The sequence below is a fragment of the Artemia franciscana genome, chromosome 12, assembly GCF_032884065.1.
Source record: "Artemia franciscana chromosome 12, ASM3288406v1, whole genome shotgun sequence".
Taxonomy (NCBI): Eukaryota; Metazoa; Arthropoda; class Branchiopoda; order Anostraca; family Artemiidae; genus Artemia; species Artemia franciscana.
The window spans coordinates 157,692-170,688 of NC_088874.1; the positions used below are offsets into that span (position 1 = coordinate 157,692).

The window sequence follows — 12,997 nt, forward strand, 5'->3', positions numbered from 1 at the left end:
AAGTGAGAAAAAAGTGGTGATTGTAATTCTCTGGAACAATCAAAATATCGTCATTTAAAGAATTTAGCCAAAAAAAAATGGCAATCACTATCTTTTCCTAGACCCTGGAAAAGCAAAGCAAGCGGTGAGGTCCTTTAATTACAACCTTGATTTCAAAACTAAAAGATGCAGCCTGAATCTGAATTAATGGCAAAATCTGACAGTGAAATTTGGCTGAATGAATTGGATATGTGCATAATTTTTCTTCCCGTAACTAACGCTACAAATACAGTTTCCTTATTAATATTAATATTAAAAAAGTAAAAAACACTTCATCAAATTAATCAAGATTTACATACTTAAGTCTAGGGTTTTTGTCTTTTAACAAGTATACAAGGATCCCCAAAAGCATATCTTTATACTCCTTTATTTTGAGAGGGTTATGTTTTTTGCAGAAAAAAGGTCATAGCAAAACCAAAAGCTTTTTCTGGTGGTGAAAAAGTAAAAGATAAAAGAAAGGCACATGTAACACATAAATCATTGATCTAGTTACTTTATTTTTCATAAATCGAAATACTTTAAAAAGAAAATTGCAAAATACGAAGAAAAAACTTTTAATTATTTCAGAACAAGCAGTGGGTTGACTTTAAAGACACAATAACCATGTTAGCATGGTTCCCATGTTAGAATAGTTTTGGGCATTAAGCCATGGATCATTGTAGAAAATGCCAAGACAGATAGTCCGATTGAGTGAGAGGCAAACCTGGCATTAACCCTCTTATTAGGATTGTATAAAAATGATGTTAGTTCATTTCTACTTTTTCTTTCCATGTATTGTAATATTCGTAAGATTGTGAAAAAACGAATATTTAATAACTCACATTAAAATACAATTTTTAAAACTAAAATATTTTCAAAACAGCCTTAACATCATTACTTCAAGGAAATTCAACCAGGACCGGTACATCAAGCGAAGTGAAAAAAGACAATTCATTCAAATGGATTAAAAAACAATTACAAAGCTCTTAAAGCCAATCTTGCCATTTTGGCAACCAGCCTAGAAGGAGATAGGGGAGACGAGCCTTACCCCCAACCTCTTTATTGGGACAGAAAAGGCACCTTCAACCCTAGTATTGGACATAGGTTCGAAATATTCATTTAAAGTTGCGTTCCACTGTCTCGTATAAAAATTTCCCTATTCTTCTACTTGTTGTTTTTGATGGAAAGGCAGTGTGGTCTTCGTCGCTATTTACATCTGGAAATGCAATCATGACATAAAAATCCGGTAGAAAAAGAATCTGGTTTGCTAAATAATTAAGAGATAAAAAAAAATCGGAAGGACCCCTTCGTTTAAGGCTGACGATGCATCTAAATCAAAACTCTGTATTCTTGAGTGAATAGTATAAAAGTGTGCTTGTGTAAATATTATTGAACTTTGTTTGATTGTCTTTTGGTTATAAATAAATGTTGATTTGTTTGAACTTTCCAGAGAGTTGGGAAAGAAAAAACAAGGCTTTATCAGTTCTGATGAAGAAAATATGATATTGGATGATGAAGCTGATAGAAAGCAAGTAAGTATGACTAAATAATATCCAAAGATTCAATCTAGCTATTGATTTTTGAGCAAAGAAAAAACAGTATCAAATGCATTAAATATGCCCGTTATGATAAACAAAAGTGATAATTTATGTGTTGGTTATTGTCTTTCTTGAGTTAAGGAACAACAGCGGGCCGAGATTCTCCTTTCGTTGTGGCATCTTCAAGAAGGGGTTGTTGCATATTAAGCAAGTATAGTCGAGAGTAAGAACCTAGGACGAGACTTAGGAAAAGAAGGATCCCTACAGAATCAGCAGCGGCAAGTCTTTAAGAAGGGGGGACTAAGTACCAACCAGACATAGCAGGGATCAAATCAAGTAGTTGGGGGGGGGTGGTAACGGGCCATGGCTAATTGTCGGAAAAACCAAGACAGATAGTCTGAGTGAATGAGAGGCAAATATGGCATAAGCTCTTTTTAGGATTGTATATAAACGATGTCATTTCACTGGCTGCTAATGAAGATATTATATATGCTATTGAGTAAAGAAAAAAACATCATTAATTGCGTCAAATATGTCATTATGATGTACAATAGTGAAAATTTATTTGTTAGTTATCGTCTTTCTTGAGTTAAGGAACAACTACTGCAGTGGAAGAGAAGGAAGGGGGTCCAAGATTTTTTTTGTCGTTGAGGTATCTTCGAGAAGTTGTCGTTGCATATTAACCAAGCATAGTAGAGAGTAAGAACATAGGTCTAGACCTAGGAGGAGGGTCCCTACAGAATCAACGTTAGCACGTCTTTAAGAAGGGAGGACTAAGTACCAACCAGACTTAGCAGGAGCTAGTGTGATAGTTTTAGTTTTGGGTTGCAATGATGCAATTCAACCTCTGCTGAAGGAGAAAGGAAATCTAACCTTTTGTAATCAGAATATTTTCCTGAAGTGCCTAATAATTCTCACTCTATTTAGTAGAATGTAAGAGGACGATTTCTAGTTAGGAATTGCAGGGTAGGTACTTGATATGGTATTATGGGAGGAGGATTAGTTAGAAGGGGTCTCAGTGGGGGCTATATGTCTGTTAAAGTTTTTGTCCCAAATGTCCCGAGTTTTTGAAAAGTTGCCTTTTCCTCGGCCTGAAAAATTTAGACTTGATTTGACTATAAGATGATTCCCGCAATTAGGGTAGAGAATGGGGGAGAATGGACCAAATGTTTGTAAATAGGACATCCACACATCCATCAGAACAGGTTTTAGGGTTTCAACAATATTTCATGGAAAGTAAGTGTTGTTTTCATGCTATGCCTCTTCTGGGTCCAGGCCTGATGCCACCTGTTAGAAAGGGGAGGTCCCTAAATTCTTCTCATCAGAACATATATAAGAAGATGTTACTTAATCTCAACCATATTTGATGAGAATTAATAGTTGGTACCCCAGTTGTGTATTTTAGTGGGACTGGGGACGAAAAACTACTTTGGTATTTTTTTTTATTATTATTATTATTATTATTAAAAGTGAACGTTGGATGCCATCCAGACTAAGCCAGAAGAAACAGTTAATATCCTGGTTATGTTTTTTGGAGGTCAGAATTGGTACCTCTGGGGAAGCAGACAGGAGGATTTCTAAATTATCTTCGTAAGGACACCTACTAAAAATAGATGTTGGATCGACGTCAAGCTTGGTAGATATAAGAGCTTGGCTCATTGTTGTACCTTCTTAGAATATTAATGGATCTGACCTCTGTAACGAGGATGTGGCTTTCAAAATTTCTTGTCATAAGTCTAATTACTTAGCGGGGTGAGGGAATCGTTCAATCAAATTTGATCAATCAGCTCAAGTGATAGTTGCGAATGTCTATGCTGATTACACCTTCTGAAGGAAAGGGTTACATTCTTGTCATCTAGTTTCACCAAAATAGCTTAGTGTATATCAATTAAATTTCTTATGCTTTATTTGCCAAGGTTTCAGGTACGCCTGAGTTTGGGTCCAATCTGATTTTGTACGTATAGGCTAGGTTTGTTAAAGCAGTTGTAGGTCATAGAAGCATGTACCCTATGTGTTTACGGTCTTCTTGCAATTACAACCAATGTGCGTCTCCAAATCATCCACCAACTAACCGCTTTACGAGCGGCGTTAAATACACAGGAAATTGTCCTTGTTTAGGGTTTCAATAATAATAATGAAAGAAAAAAATATATAGTATTTCTGTGCTTAAAAAAAACTTGGTCCTGAAGCCTTGTAATTCCGTAGCAAGCGTGAATTTGAACATGCAAGTTACTCACCCCCCCCCCTCTTGAGATATGATTCCATATGTTTCTTCACAACTGTGATTCTTGGTTTGCAATTAATGCAGCTCTTTGCTGTTTGTTGGCACTGAAACGTCGAGTTCACTCTCCAGTACCTGCTTATCAGTGCTCAAAAGAATTTTAAGCATGTTTTCTCGTATAAATGTTAAAATATATATAGTCCTCTTATTGTTTACGTTTATTATGAATAAAATAAGGATTAAAAGAGGATGCGACTTTAATAGTTTTATCTTGATAGCCCTGATGAGCCTCATATTATCTAAGAGCTTCCCAGTTTTTTAGCTCTCCCAAAATATATTAATCAAGTTCTCTTATGAAACCAAAGCTCCCATCCCTCCTAGACATGACAACCTCTTTTGTTAGATATGTAAATGACTAAGATTTTAGAAAACCACTTCTTTCTAGAAAATCACCTATAAATTGAAAGCGGATATATATATTGTCTTTCTAAAGGTCGTCATGCCCAAAGCATAAGAACAATTCTTGCATGTTTCACAATTGTACAGGAATTCAAAGGTTTTTAAGCATTTTTTGTGGGATAAGGATTAAAATACATAAGACTAATAATAATAAAATATGTCTGAAATGCCGAAATAACTTTTTCAAAGTTTTCGTGGAGGCAGGCCATTTTTGTCCTAGGATTGAAATGCAAAAACAAATAATTGATTAATGTTTCCTTCTAATTGTCGTCATGCACGAAACAAAAAGGCAAATCTAATATTTTCTAATGCAGGAATGAAAAAATAAGTCATCAAAGCTTTCCGTGGAAGCGATTTTTTGTTCAAAATTTAAAAATAAAACAGAACAAAGAAATAAAATAACAATAAGCAGACGAAAAAGTCTCATTCAAAGTCTCATTCAAAGTCTCATCAAGTCTCAATTCTGGATGTCAAATATATAACAATACCTTAGTTAGTTTTCCTACTATGGGTGAAGAGTGTTTGTCAGTTTGAAATATCGTCTGTTCAAAAGGACGCTTCTTCGTCAAATTTTTCTTATGTAAATTTATTTTCAGAGCTACGCTCAACCTAAATAAAGTGTTTCTAAACCTAGTGCGTTGAGATTCCAAAGTTTGCCGTTGTGTTTCAAGAGAAGTTGGCTATAACTTCACAAAAAATCTGTTTGGCACTGTAGTACCCGGTCAACCCTAATTCAACCCACCTCGTCTCCAGCCTTATTTATATGTTGCTCTGAATATACCGTTGCTTTAGAATATATTTAGGAAATTTTAGGTTTTAGACTGAACTTGAAATTTTGTTTATAGGAAGCCGAACTTGTTGCCGAAGAAGTCTTTCATCACATACTTTCCGGTGTCTTCAGCAAAGTTCACACTAAAGAGTTGAAGTTGAATTTGGCAAAGGCGAATGAGTCTCATGAAGCTGGATTGGGAAAAATTTCTACTGGGAGCACTAAAGAATGTAGACTCTCTCTCTCTCTCTCTCTCTCTCTCTCTCTCTCTCTCTCTCTCTCTCCTCTCTCTCTCTCTCTCTCTCTCTCTCTCTCTCTCTCTCTCTTGACTCTCTCTTGGAGTTAATTTATACACTTTACTTTTCAGTTTCTTTTAAAATCTTTTCATCGTCCCTTGTTTTGTAGAATTTTTTTTCACTGTCAGAAACACCAGCAATTAAACTGTAAAAGGCTCAAAATATCAATGTGGAACAGTTCTGGGTCTTTTAAAGAATCTGATCACAGCTTTGAATCCTGCTTGAAAACAAACCACTGTTACAATCTTAATTAATGTTTCTAAAATTGAAATAACTAGTTTTAAAAACAATCTTCCAAAAATATATTGCTTCAAAACTACGTGCGAAAAATAAATAATATAAAATAATAACATAATATAATATATTATGTTATTAAGTATTATAATATTGTTATTATATTATATATTGTAATATATATTAATATTATACAGTAATATATATTAATATATTATATTATAATATATTAATATATAATGAAAAGAGAAATCATCAATGTAACAGCACAAACACACACAAAAAAAGAAAAAAAGAAAAAAAAAAAGAAAAAAGATAGAGGGAGAAAGGGAAAACTGTTTTCCTAAATTAGTGGTTAATATAGACCAGCACTTGAATGAGGCATTAACCCCTACTCATCCATGCAACCACATAGGTCAAACAGCATAGCCATACACAATCAACCATAAAGAATAATCCATGGACAACATAATAATATATTATAGATAATATAAAATAATGAAAAATAAAAATTAGTGAATAGTTGACGCATAAAGAAACTTTCTTGAACTGAGAAATGGATTATTGATGTTGCATGTACAAGAGCATGTACACAGAAGAAGTTTTTTTTTACATATATGCAAATCCATTAATTCTGGTCATTTTATCAGTTTTAGTAACGCTTATGCACGGAGGAAACAATTATTGGCACTTCTTATATAAGTTTCAAGCCATTTGGGAAAAGTTTTAGGTCCTGTTTTTGTCCTACTTATTATGCGGGGGGAGGGTGGTGTTTCGTCTTTTTTTGTATTTTGGATCCTTTTACCCCAAGGACCTATAGCTGTAAGTTTCAAATTAACCAGGGACGAAAATGGCCTATTTTCGAACCAAAACAAGTTCTTCGTATTTATTTTATTGACCTATCCTGTAACCCGTCATGTCTTATTATGTTTTACCAACGTAAATTTTATGGCTATCTATTATATTGACGGTTATACAAGGGAAAAATGTTCATTAGCTTTTTAGATATTAGTTTCAAGCCACTGGGAAAAAGTTCTTGGTCCCCCTTTGGACCATTTTATGTACAGGGGAGGGGAGCATGTCCTGATGCTTTTTTTCTGTACGTTTTGATCCTCTTGGTCTAAGGACCTACAGCTACAAGTTTCGAACCAATATAGGACAAAAATTGGGCCCATTTCCTGGCCCAAATCCTATTCACATTAATTGAAGTGATCTTTCCTGTAAAATGTCTTTCCTGACAGTGTTTCAGCGTGAATTTTAAGGTTATCTTTTATAGTGACCGTTATGCTAGGAAGGAATGATCATTGGCCTTTGGTTCAACCATGTTTGGAAGCTTTGACATTGTGTGTTTCTCGATTCAGTCAACATTTCAAGTCTCTTTATCGTATTGCCGATTATTTTTACACATCCAAGTAAGTTCACAGACATTTTCAATTTTCTATGCAGCATAATTAATCTTTTAAAAATTTTCCAAGCATGTATTTGAAAGTTTTTTCTGTGGAGATGGAGATTATTCAAAAATAATTTGACATTTATAGGAAGTTATATTTTAAAACAATCATGACTTATGGAGAAGACCCAGGCCCAGAACATGTATGTTTCAAACAAATCAGATTTAAATCGGTTAATTTACAAATTTGAAAATGAAGTAAAGTGCAAAAATGAAAAATTCTTAAAGTAAGTTTTATATTTTATCAAATTCTTACACCTGCTCGAAGCTATGTCTCATCTGAATTCATTATCCCTAATTAGTTAGAGGAGCATACGCTTTGCTAGCGTCGTAACAAGCAGCAAAATTTTTTCTAGTTCATAAATTCTTGCTCGAAGGATATGGTTTGATCTCGAGTCCTTCAAGTCAGGATGCATCAATTGTCTTGAGAGTTGTAGCTGATCTGAGCTATGTATCAGCTCCGTAAAGTTGACGAGGATATTGAAAACACGCAGTTACATGACTGAAGGGCCATGAGACAGAGATCAGCACCGCCGATTCGGACCTTAAAGGTCTAGTGCCGTCTTACTTACTACTAGTTACGTGACTAATGTGTAATTTCTCACCAAAGATAGCTCTTCAGTCTGCCTGTAGTTCATAAAAAAAGTGGGCAATCTGAAGTTAACCTGAGGAAGGTTGAAGGCCTGCAATGCCTTAAGCAAGGAGAAGCTGCTCCAGCTCACTAAGCAGTCTTGATTTTTGACCCAAATTGTCGAACTAACCGTACGATCGTTGCGGCACCTGTTACGAATCCCCCCCCCCCCTACCTAGCTGCAAAGATCATCTATGATTTCCAGGGTCCTTTGACCGTGTGCTTGGCTGAAAAAAACACGATTGTCCGATAGCCTATTTGAGTTTTTCACGATGGCAGATATCAGTCTTGGTTAAGTGGAAGCGCTAGCTTTGAAATGAAGTGGATCGAAAAGGCAGGCGTTTCTCTTTAATTTTTTTTACGGTGTATAAGAGAGAAGTAAAGATGGTTGAGGACAGATTTAAGGAAAACTATTGTAGTTTCTTTATTATGCCTAGAATTCTTTCCAAAATTTTACTAATAAATTTACATACTGCTGAAAAGATAAAGTTTTGTCAGTTACAATCCCAAGGTATTTCAAAGAAACTGTCTGTTTTGTAACTTTATTAGACATACTTAGTTCATTGATCTATGGGCAAAAGTCCGGCGAACGCGAGAAAATAATAAAATTAGACTGTATTAATCCTTAGTTTATTTACCCTCCGTCATGCTACAATTCTATCAACTGATATCTTCATAGACTTCTAAAGCAGCTCCGCTGTCTTATAGCTGTTGAACCGGGCTAATAGCTGTTGTGTCATCAGAAAAAGTGAAACTGTTCCATTAGCCGGGTTTACCGTTAGTTTATCTGTTCTTTAGCAAAAATTATTTAGACAATTTGGTAATTCATTAATAAATATCTAGAATAACATAGGACCAAGAACTAATCCTTGCGGAACACCTATTTCAACATGATTTTTCTGAAGAAGAATCATTAGTTGGAGATACTGATAACAATTACTTAAATAACTTCTCAACAAATTTGACGATTTTCCCCTCAGAAAATTTTTAAGTAGAACTTCACGGTGTGATGAATGTTTGTTTGTGTAGGAATACATAATAATAATATTAATAGAGTGAGGATATAATTTATTATGATTGCTCATAATCAATATTCTTGACTAAAATAACTCGTCTTTTCTCCTTCCAATGCGGCTTAAAGTTTCTTGTTAACATGGTTGTAGTAATAAAATAGCAAACTTGTTATACATTTTCATCCAAAAGTTTGGCTTTTTTATAGCTATTTTCCTGAATTTTAAATCTTAGAGCTTATGATTTAATTCTTAGAATTATTTTTGTGAACTTTTCATGAAGACCCATTTTTTGACCTAAGACTAGGTCTATGTGATTGAATGGTATGTCTTTTAATCATAGAAAAGTACTTTCTTCGTATTTTCTACACTGCTGTACACGCTCATCATCCACGTCAATCTGTTTAGAGCTTCAATCTTTGTTTCCTCCCATCGAGTTCGTTTTTACTCTTAACGCTTTTTTACTATCTTTTTTTGCAATAAGTTTATCAATAATTCTTAGGAAAATAAGTCTGCGAACCAAGATTAAAATATTGCAATCTGCGGTAATGATAGCGGTGAATTTACGGGTGAAGGATGAAATATTACCTAAGCTACCTAATATTACCTAAATATTACCATTCTTTTTCCATTTTCATCTAGGGGCAAGAGAAAAGTAGATTATCCCTGGGTGGGATAAGAAGATGTTATAAGGAAGGATGAAATTTATTGGAACTTCATGTTAGGGGATAAGAAGGAAGCTTTCAACAAATTGGGACTGAGGAAGAGTACATAGCTATGTTCATCTCAGGTGGCTTGGTACTGCAGTGATTTCTTAGCAGTAGTAGTAGTATAAGTCTTGGATCTGGAACAGAAGCGAATCAAAGATTCACACATATAGAAATTTCATTGTTTTTTGTTGTAGTTTTTTTTATTTCAGAGAATGAAAGACTGTTTAGGTTGAGAGAATGATCTCTTTAAGGGTGAACTAGAACTTTTCAAATTTATTATAATAAGCCCTTTACCAATATTCTTTACCTAGACATGAATAGTATAGGGATGGATGGCGTGATTATGTGTATTGGGATGGCGTGTAGATATGGTGTGATTCTGCTACCGAAGCAAGATCTGACTTCTGTCATTGCGTTGATATAATCCCTATTTGAATCGGTTGTGAACCGACTGAGTAAGCTTATCTTCCATCTTTCAAACATTCTTCTTTGCTTCATTATTTTTGCAAAATAATTTGCCTAACAGTAGATAGATGGATACTTAATTAGTTACTGAATCAGAAACTGACTATTCCACATCTGTAACTACAAAAAAAGATGTAAGTTGGCACTAAAGGAACGAGAAACAAACACAACAAAATACAGAAAGAAAAAACTACGGATCAAATAAAAGAGGAAGAAAAAGAAGAAGCCTAATTTTTGAATTAAAATAGAATAGTTGTGGGCATCAAGTCATGGCTAATTGTAGAAAAAGCCAAGACAGATAGTCCAATTGAGAGAGAAGCAAACCTGGCATTAATCTCCCCCTTATTATGATTTTATAAAAATGATGTTAGTTCATTTGTTAATAGATATGTCTATCTATTATCCGTCCATGCGTCATTCCTAGGACAGTAGAACCAAGGTAGATAGTCATAGAGGTAAGATAGTGATAGAACCTATAGTTTTCAAATGGTTGGTTAATTTTGCACGGGTAACCGGCGGGAGTAAGTGTGCAAAAAAAAACTACGGATTAACAAAAAAGAAAGAGAAAAAGAAGCCTAATTGTTGTCTATTCTAATCTTTCTCTTTTTCAGGTTTCATCAGAATATGGACTACTGTCGGAATGCGCTACTCACTCGGCCGCTGCAGGCTAACGAAAAATTGCCACCTGAACCCGCAAAGAAAAGAATTTTGCCACCATCTATTGGTGGGCTATTCTCTCAACGGAATACCCTGAATTTTTTTCATGTAATAATTGCGCTATTTCTTACTTCTTTGGAAGCAATCCCTTTTGTGCCTCAACGAAAAATGTTACTATTGTTTTTCTATGGCAACATTTATGTTAAAAATGTTCTCTCCCGCTGAAGTTCTATAAGGCATAACTAATAAACCAAGGAGCATACACATATTTTCTTCCTTTTTTAGGAATAGAGGGAGGGGGTGTTGGAATTCAAAATTTCAAGATGTATTGCCTAGAAACTTGTGGCTAAGCTTTCTTTTGGAAACCAATTAGTAGCTTTGGTCATAAAAAAGATTTTTATTGCTAAACCTTGGATTAAATTGATTTAAATCAGGATTAAATGGATCAAATTCAGTATTAATCAACAGTTTAAATCAAGAAGTTAGATTAATAGATTTCATTTCCTAGCAGAAAGGTGTTGATCCTGAAGCCAGTGGTTGTACTCGTAGAAGTGTCTTAACTTCGCTCTTGTACCTAGAACCAGAAATGCGAAATGGACCTAAAAAAGTATAAAAATAGCTTTTGGAAGCTTAAACACTGGTCTACTACTAATCATTAAATCAGTGTAAACGCATATGAGTATCAATAACATATAAACGAAACTAAAGTATAAATGGGATTTGTAACAAATAAATGTTGCAGTTTCGGACAAAAGATATACATAAAAAAAGTAACTTTAAAAAAGAATAAAATTGTCACAGAAAAGAAACATTAGCTGATAAAAAGGTGAATAAGATAGTAAGGGCTGTTGCAAATTTCATTTCGATTTTTAAATATTTGATTACATCTATTTGGCTCTTGCTGCGTCATGTTTCTTTATTTTACTGTCTCTTTTTTTGGTCTGTCGTTTTTTCACTTCTATTTGTTGTTTCTGAGGCAGACCATTGGGAGTAGGGGCGTAATATTCAGTATACTTTAATTTTTTTTTTCAAGTCGTTTGATTTAAAAATCTTGCTTTTTGTCATCATTTTCATGTATATCTAACCAGGCTGACCATAAAATAAAATAAAAATATATATATATTTATATAATAATATAGTTGTCATTCTAAAGTTTTTTGTGTCGACAAATGAAAATGCTGACTATCATGCTTAGATTATATTTTTACTCTGATTCTCACTCGGAAACTCTATAAATGTTTTTCGCTAAACACAGCTTCTATGTTTTCATAATACTGAGGGCAGCTCTGAATATTTATCGATTTTTTTTTTTTTGTGAATACAAAATACAACGATAGTCACTTTCGATAGGGCGTGTTTTGACGTGACAGGATTTAATTATTAAACATAAAATTTTGAAAGTAGTTAGGGGTTCGCTGATTCTCACTGACCATAATGTTACTTTTGGAAATACCAAAACAATAGCATTTATTTTATTTAATGATCGTTGGATTTGTTATTTGTTAAAATTCATTTTCAAATAAATGAAATAAATTAGAAAAAATAAAATATTTTTTTAATTCGTTTTATTTACTTAGAATTTAACAATATATTTAGGAATTAAATTTCGAGTAAATGAAAGGTTTAAGTAGTTAAGTCATATATTAAATAAGAAGATTTAATTAGCTGTATATATTAACTTATGTTCCTACAAAGTACTCGACCTGAACCGACATCTATCGAGAAGGTGCATAAGTTAAATTTGTGATCAAGTTAAGACTGAAATTTGGGACTAAATCGGAACAAAACCTTGGGTCTAAATAAACAAGAAAAGGAGTTTTGTCCAAAACCCTGCTGCCAACTTTTAAAGGTCTAAAACTTGCAAAAAGACTGTATTGAACAAGCATTTTCCAATATCTTAACAAAACAACAAAGCTCGGAAGTGGAGCGTATTCTTATCGCTCCACTTAAAATTCATGTTATCATGAAACAACTAAGATCACATAGAACATCTTAGCCCCCCCCCCCTCCACTTGATTCAGAAGAAGGGGGAGGTCTCCCTCTAATAATTGAAAAATAATGGTTTAAAAAACCTCTTCTGGGAAGACCTAGGTAACGTTAAATTGGCACTGTTGACTTTCTCTAAATCAGCGAGACAAAATTTAAGACACAAACTTGCCAATTCCTTCCTCATCTGCCCCCCCCCCCCCCCTGCCGCCCGAAGGCGTCGAAACGGCATCTATCGCCCCTTTTTTCCGTACTTAGGGGAGCCACTACAACGATGAATTTCTTGAAAAAGCTTGTAATAATTAATTTTTATACTTATTTTATTGTGTGCTATATTTTTGTTGTGTGACTTCCACTGCTAGCTATTTGTTATGACAATTTATGACTATTTATGTCAATGTTATGACTAACTATGACAATGTTATGACAATAAAGAACACTTATTTATTATTGACACAATAAAATATAAATTATCTTAAAACCTAAGTTGACACATTAAAACTTAAGCTTCACAAATAATATTAATAACTGTAAGATATACAAATATACAAAA

The 12,997-nt window shown here is 33.9% G+C and overlaps 1 protein-coding gene across 2 annotated transcripts in view; it reads left to right on the forward strand.

Moving 5' to 3' along the window:
- LOC136033541 (uncharacterized) overlaps positions 1–12,997 on the forward strand; it is an 89,044-nt gene that overhangs the window by 30,501 nt on the left and 45,546 nt on the right. For both annotated transcript variants that reach the window (XM_065714282.1, XM_065714283.1), the window contains exons 6-9: positions 1,469–1,550; positions 5,082–5,235; positions 6,812–6,947; positions 10,413–10,566. In XM_065714282.1, coding sequence (XP_065570354.1) covers positions 1,469–1,550; positions 5,082–5,235; positions 6,812–6,947; positions 10,413–10,566 — 526 coding nt within the window. The remainder of the gene's footprint in view (positions 1–1,468; positions 1,551–5,081; positions 5,236–6,811; positions 6,948–10,412; positions 10,567–12,997) is intronic.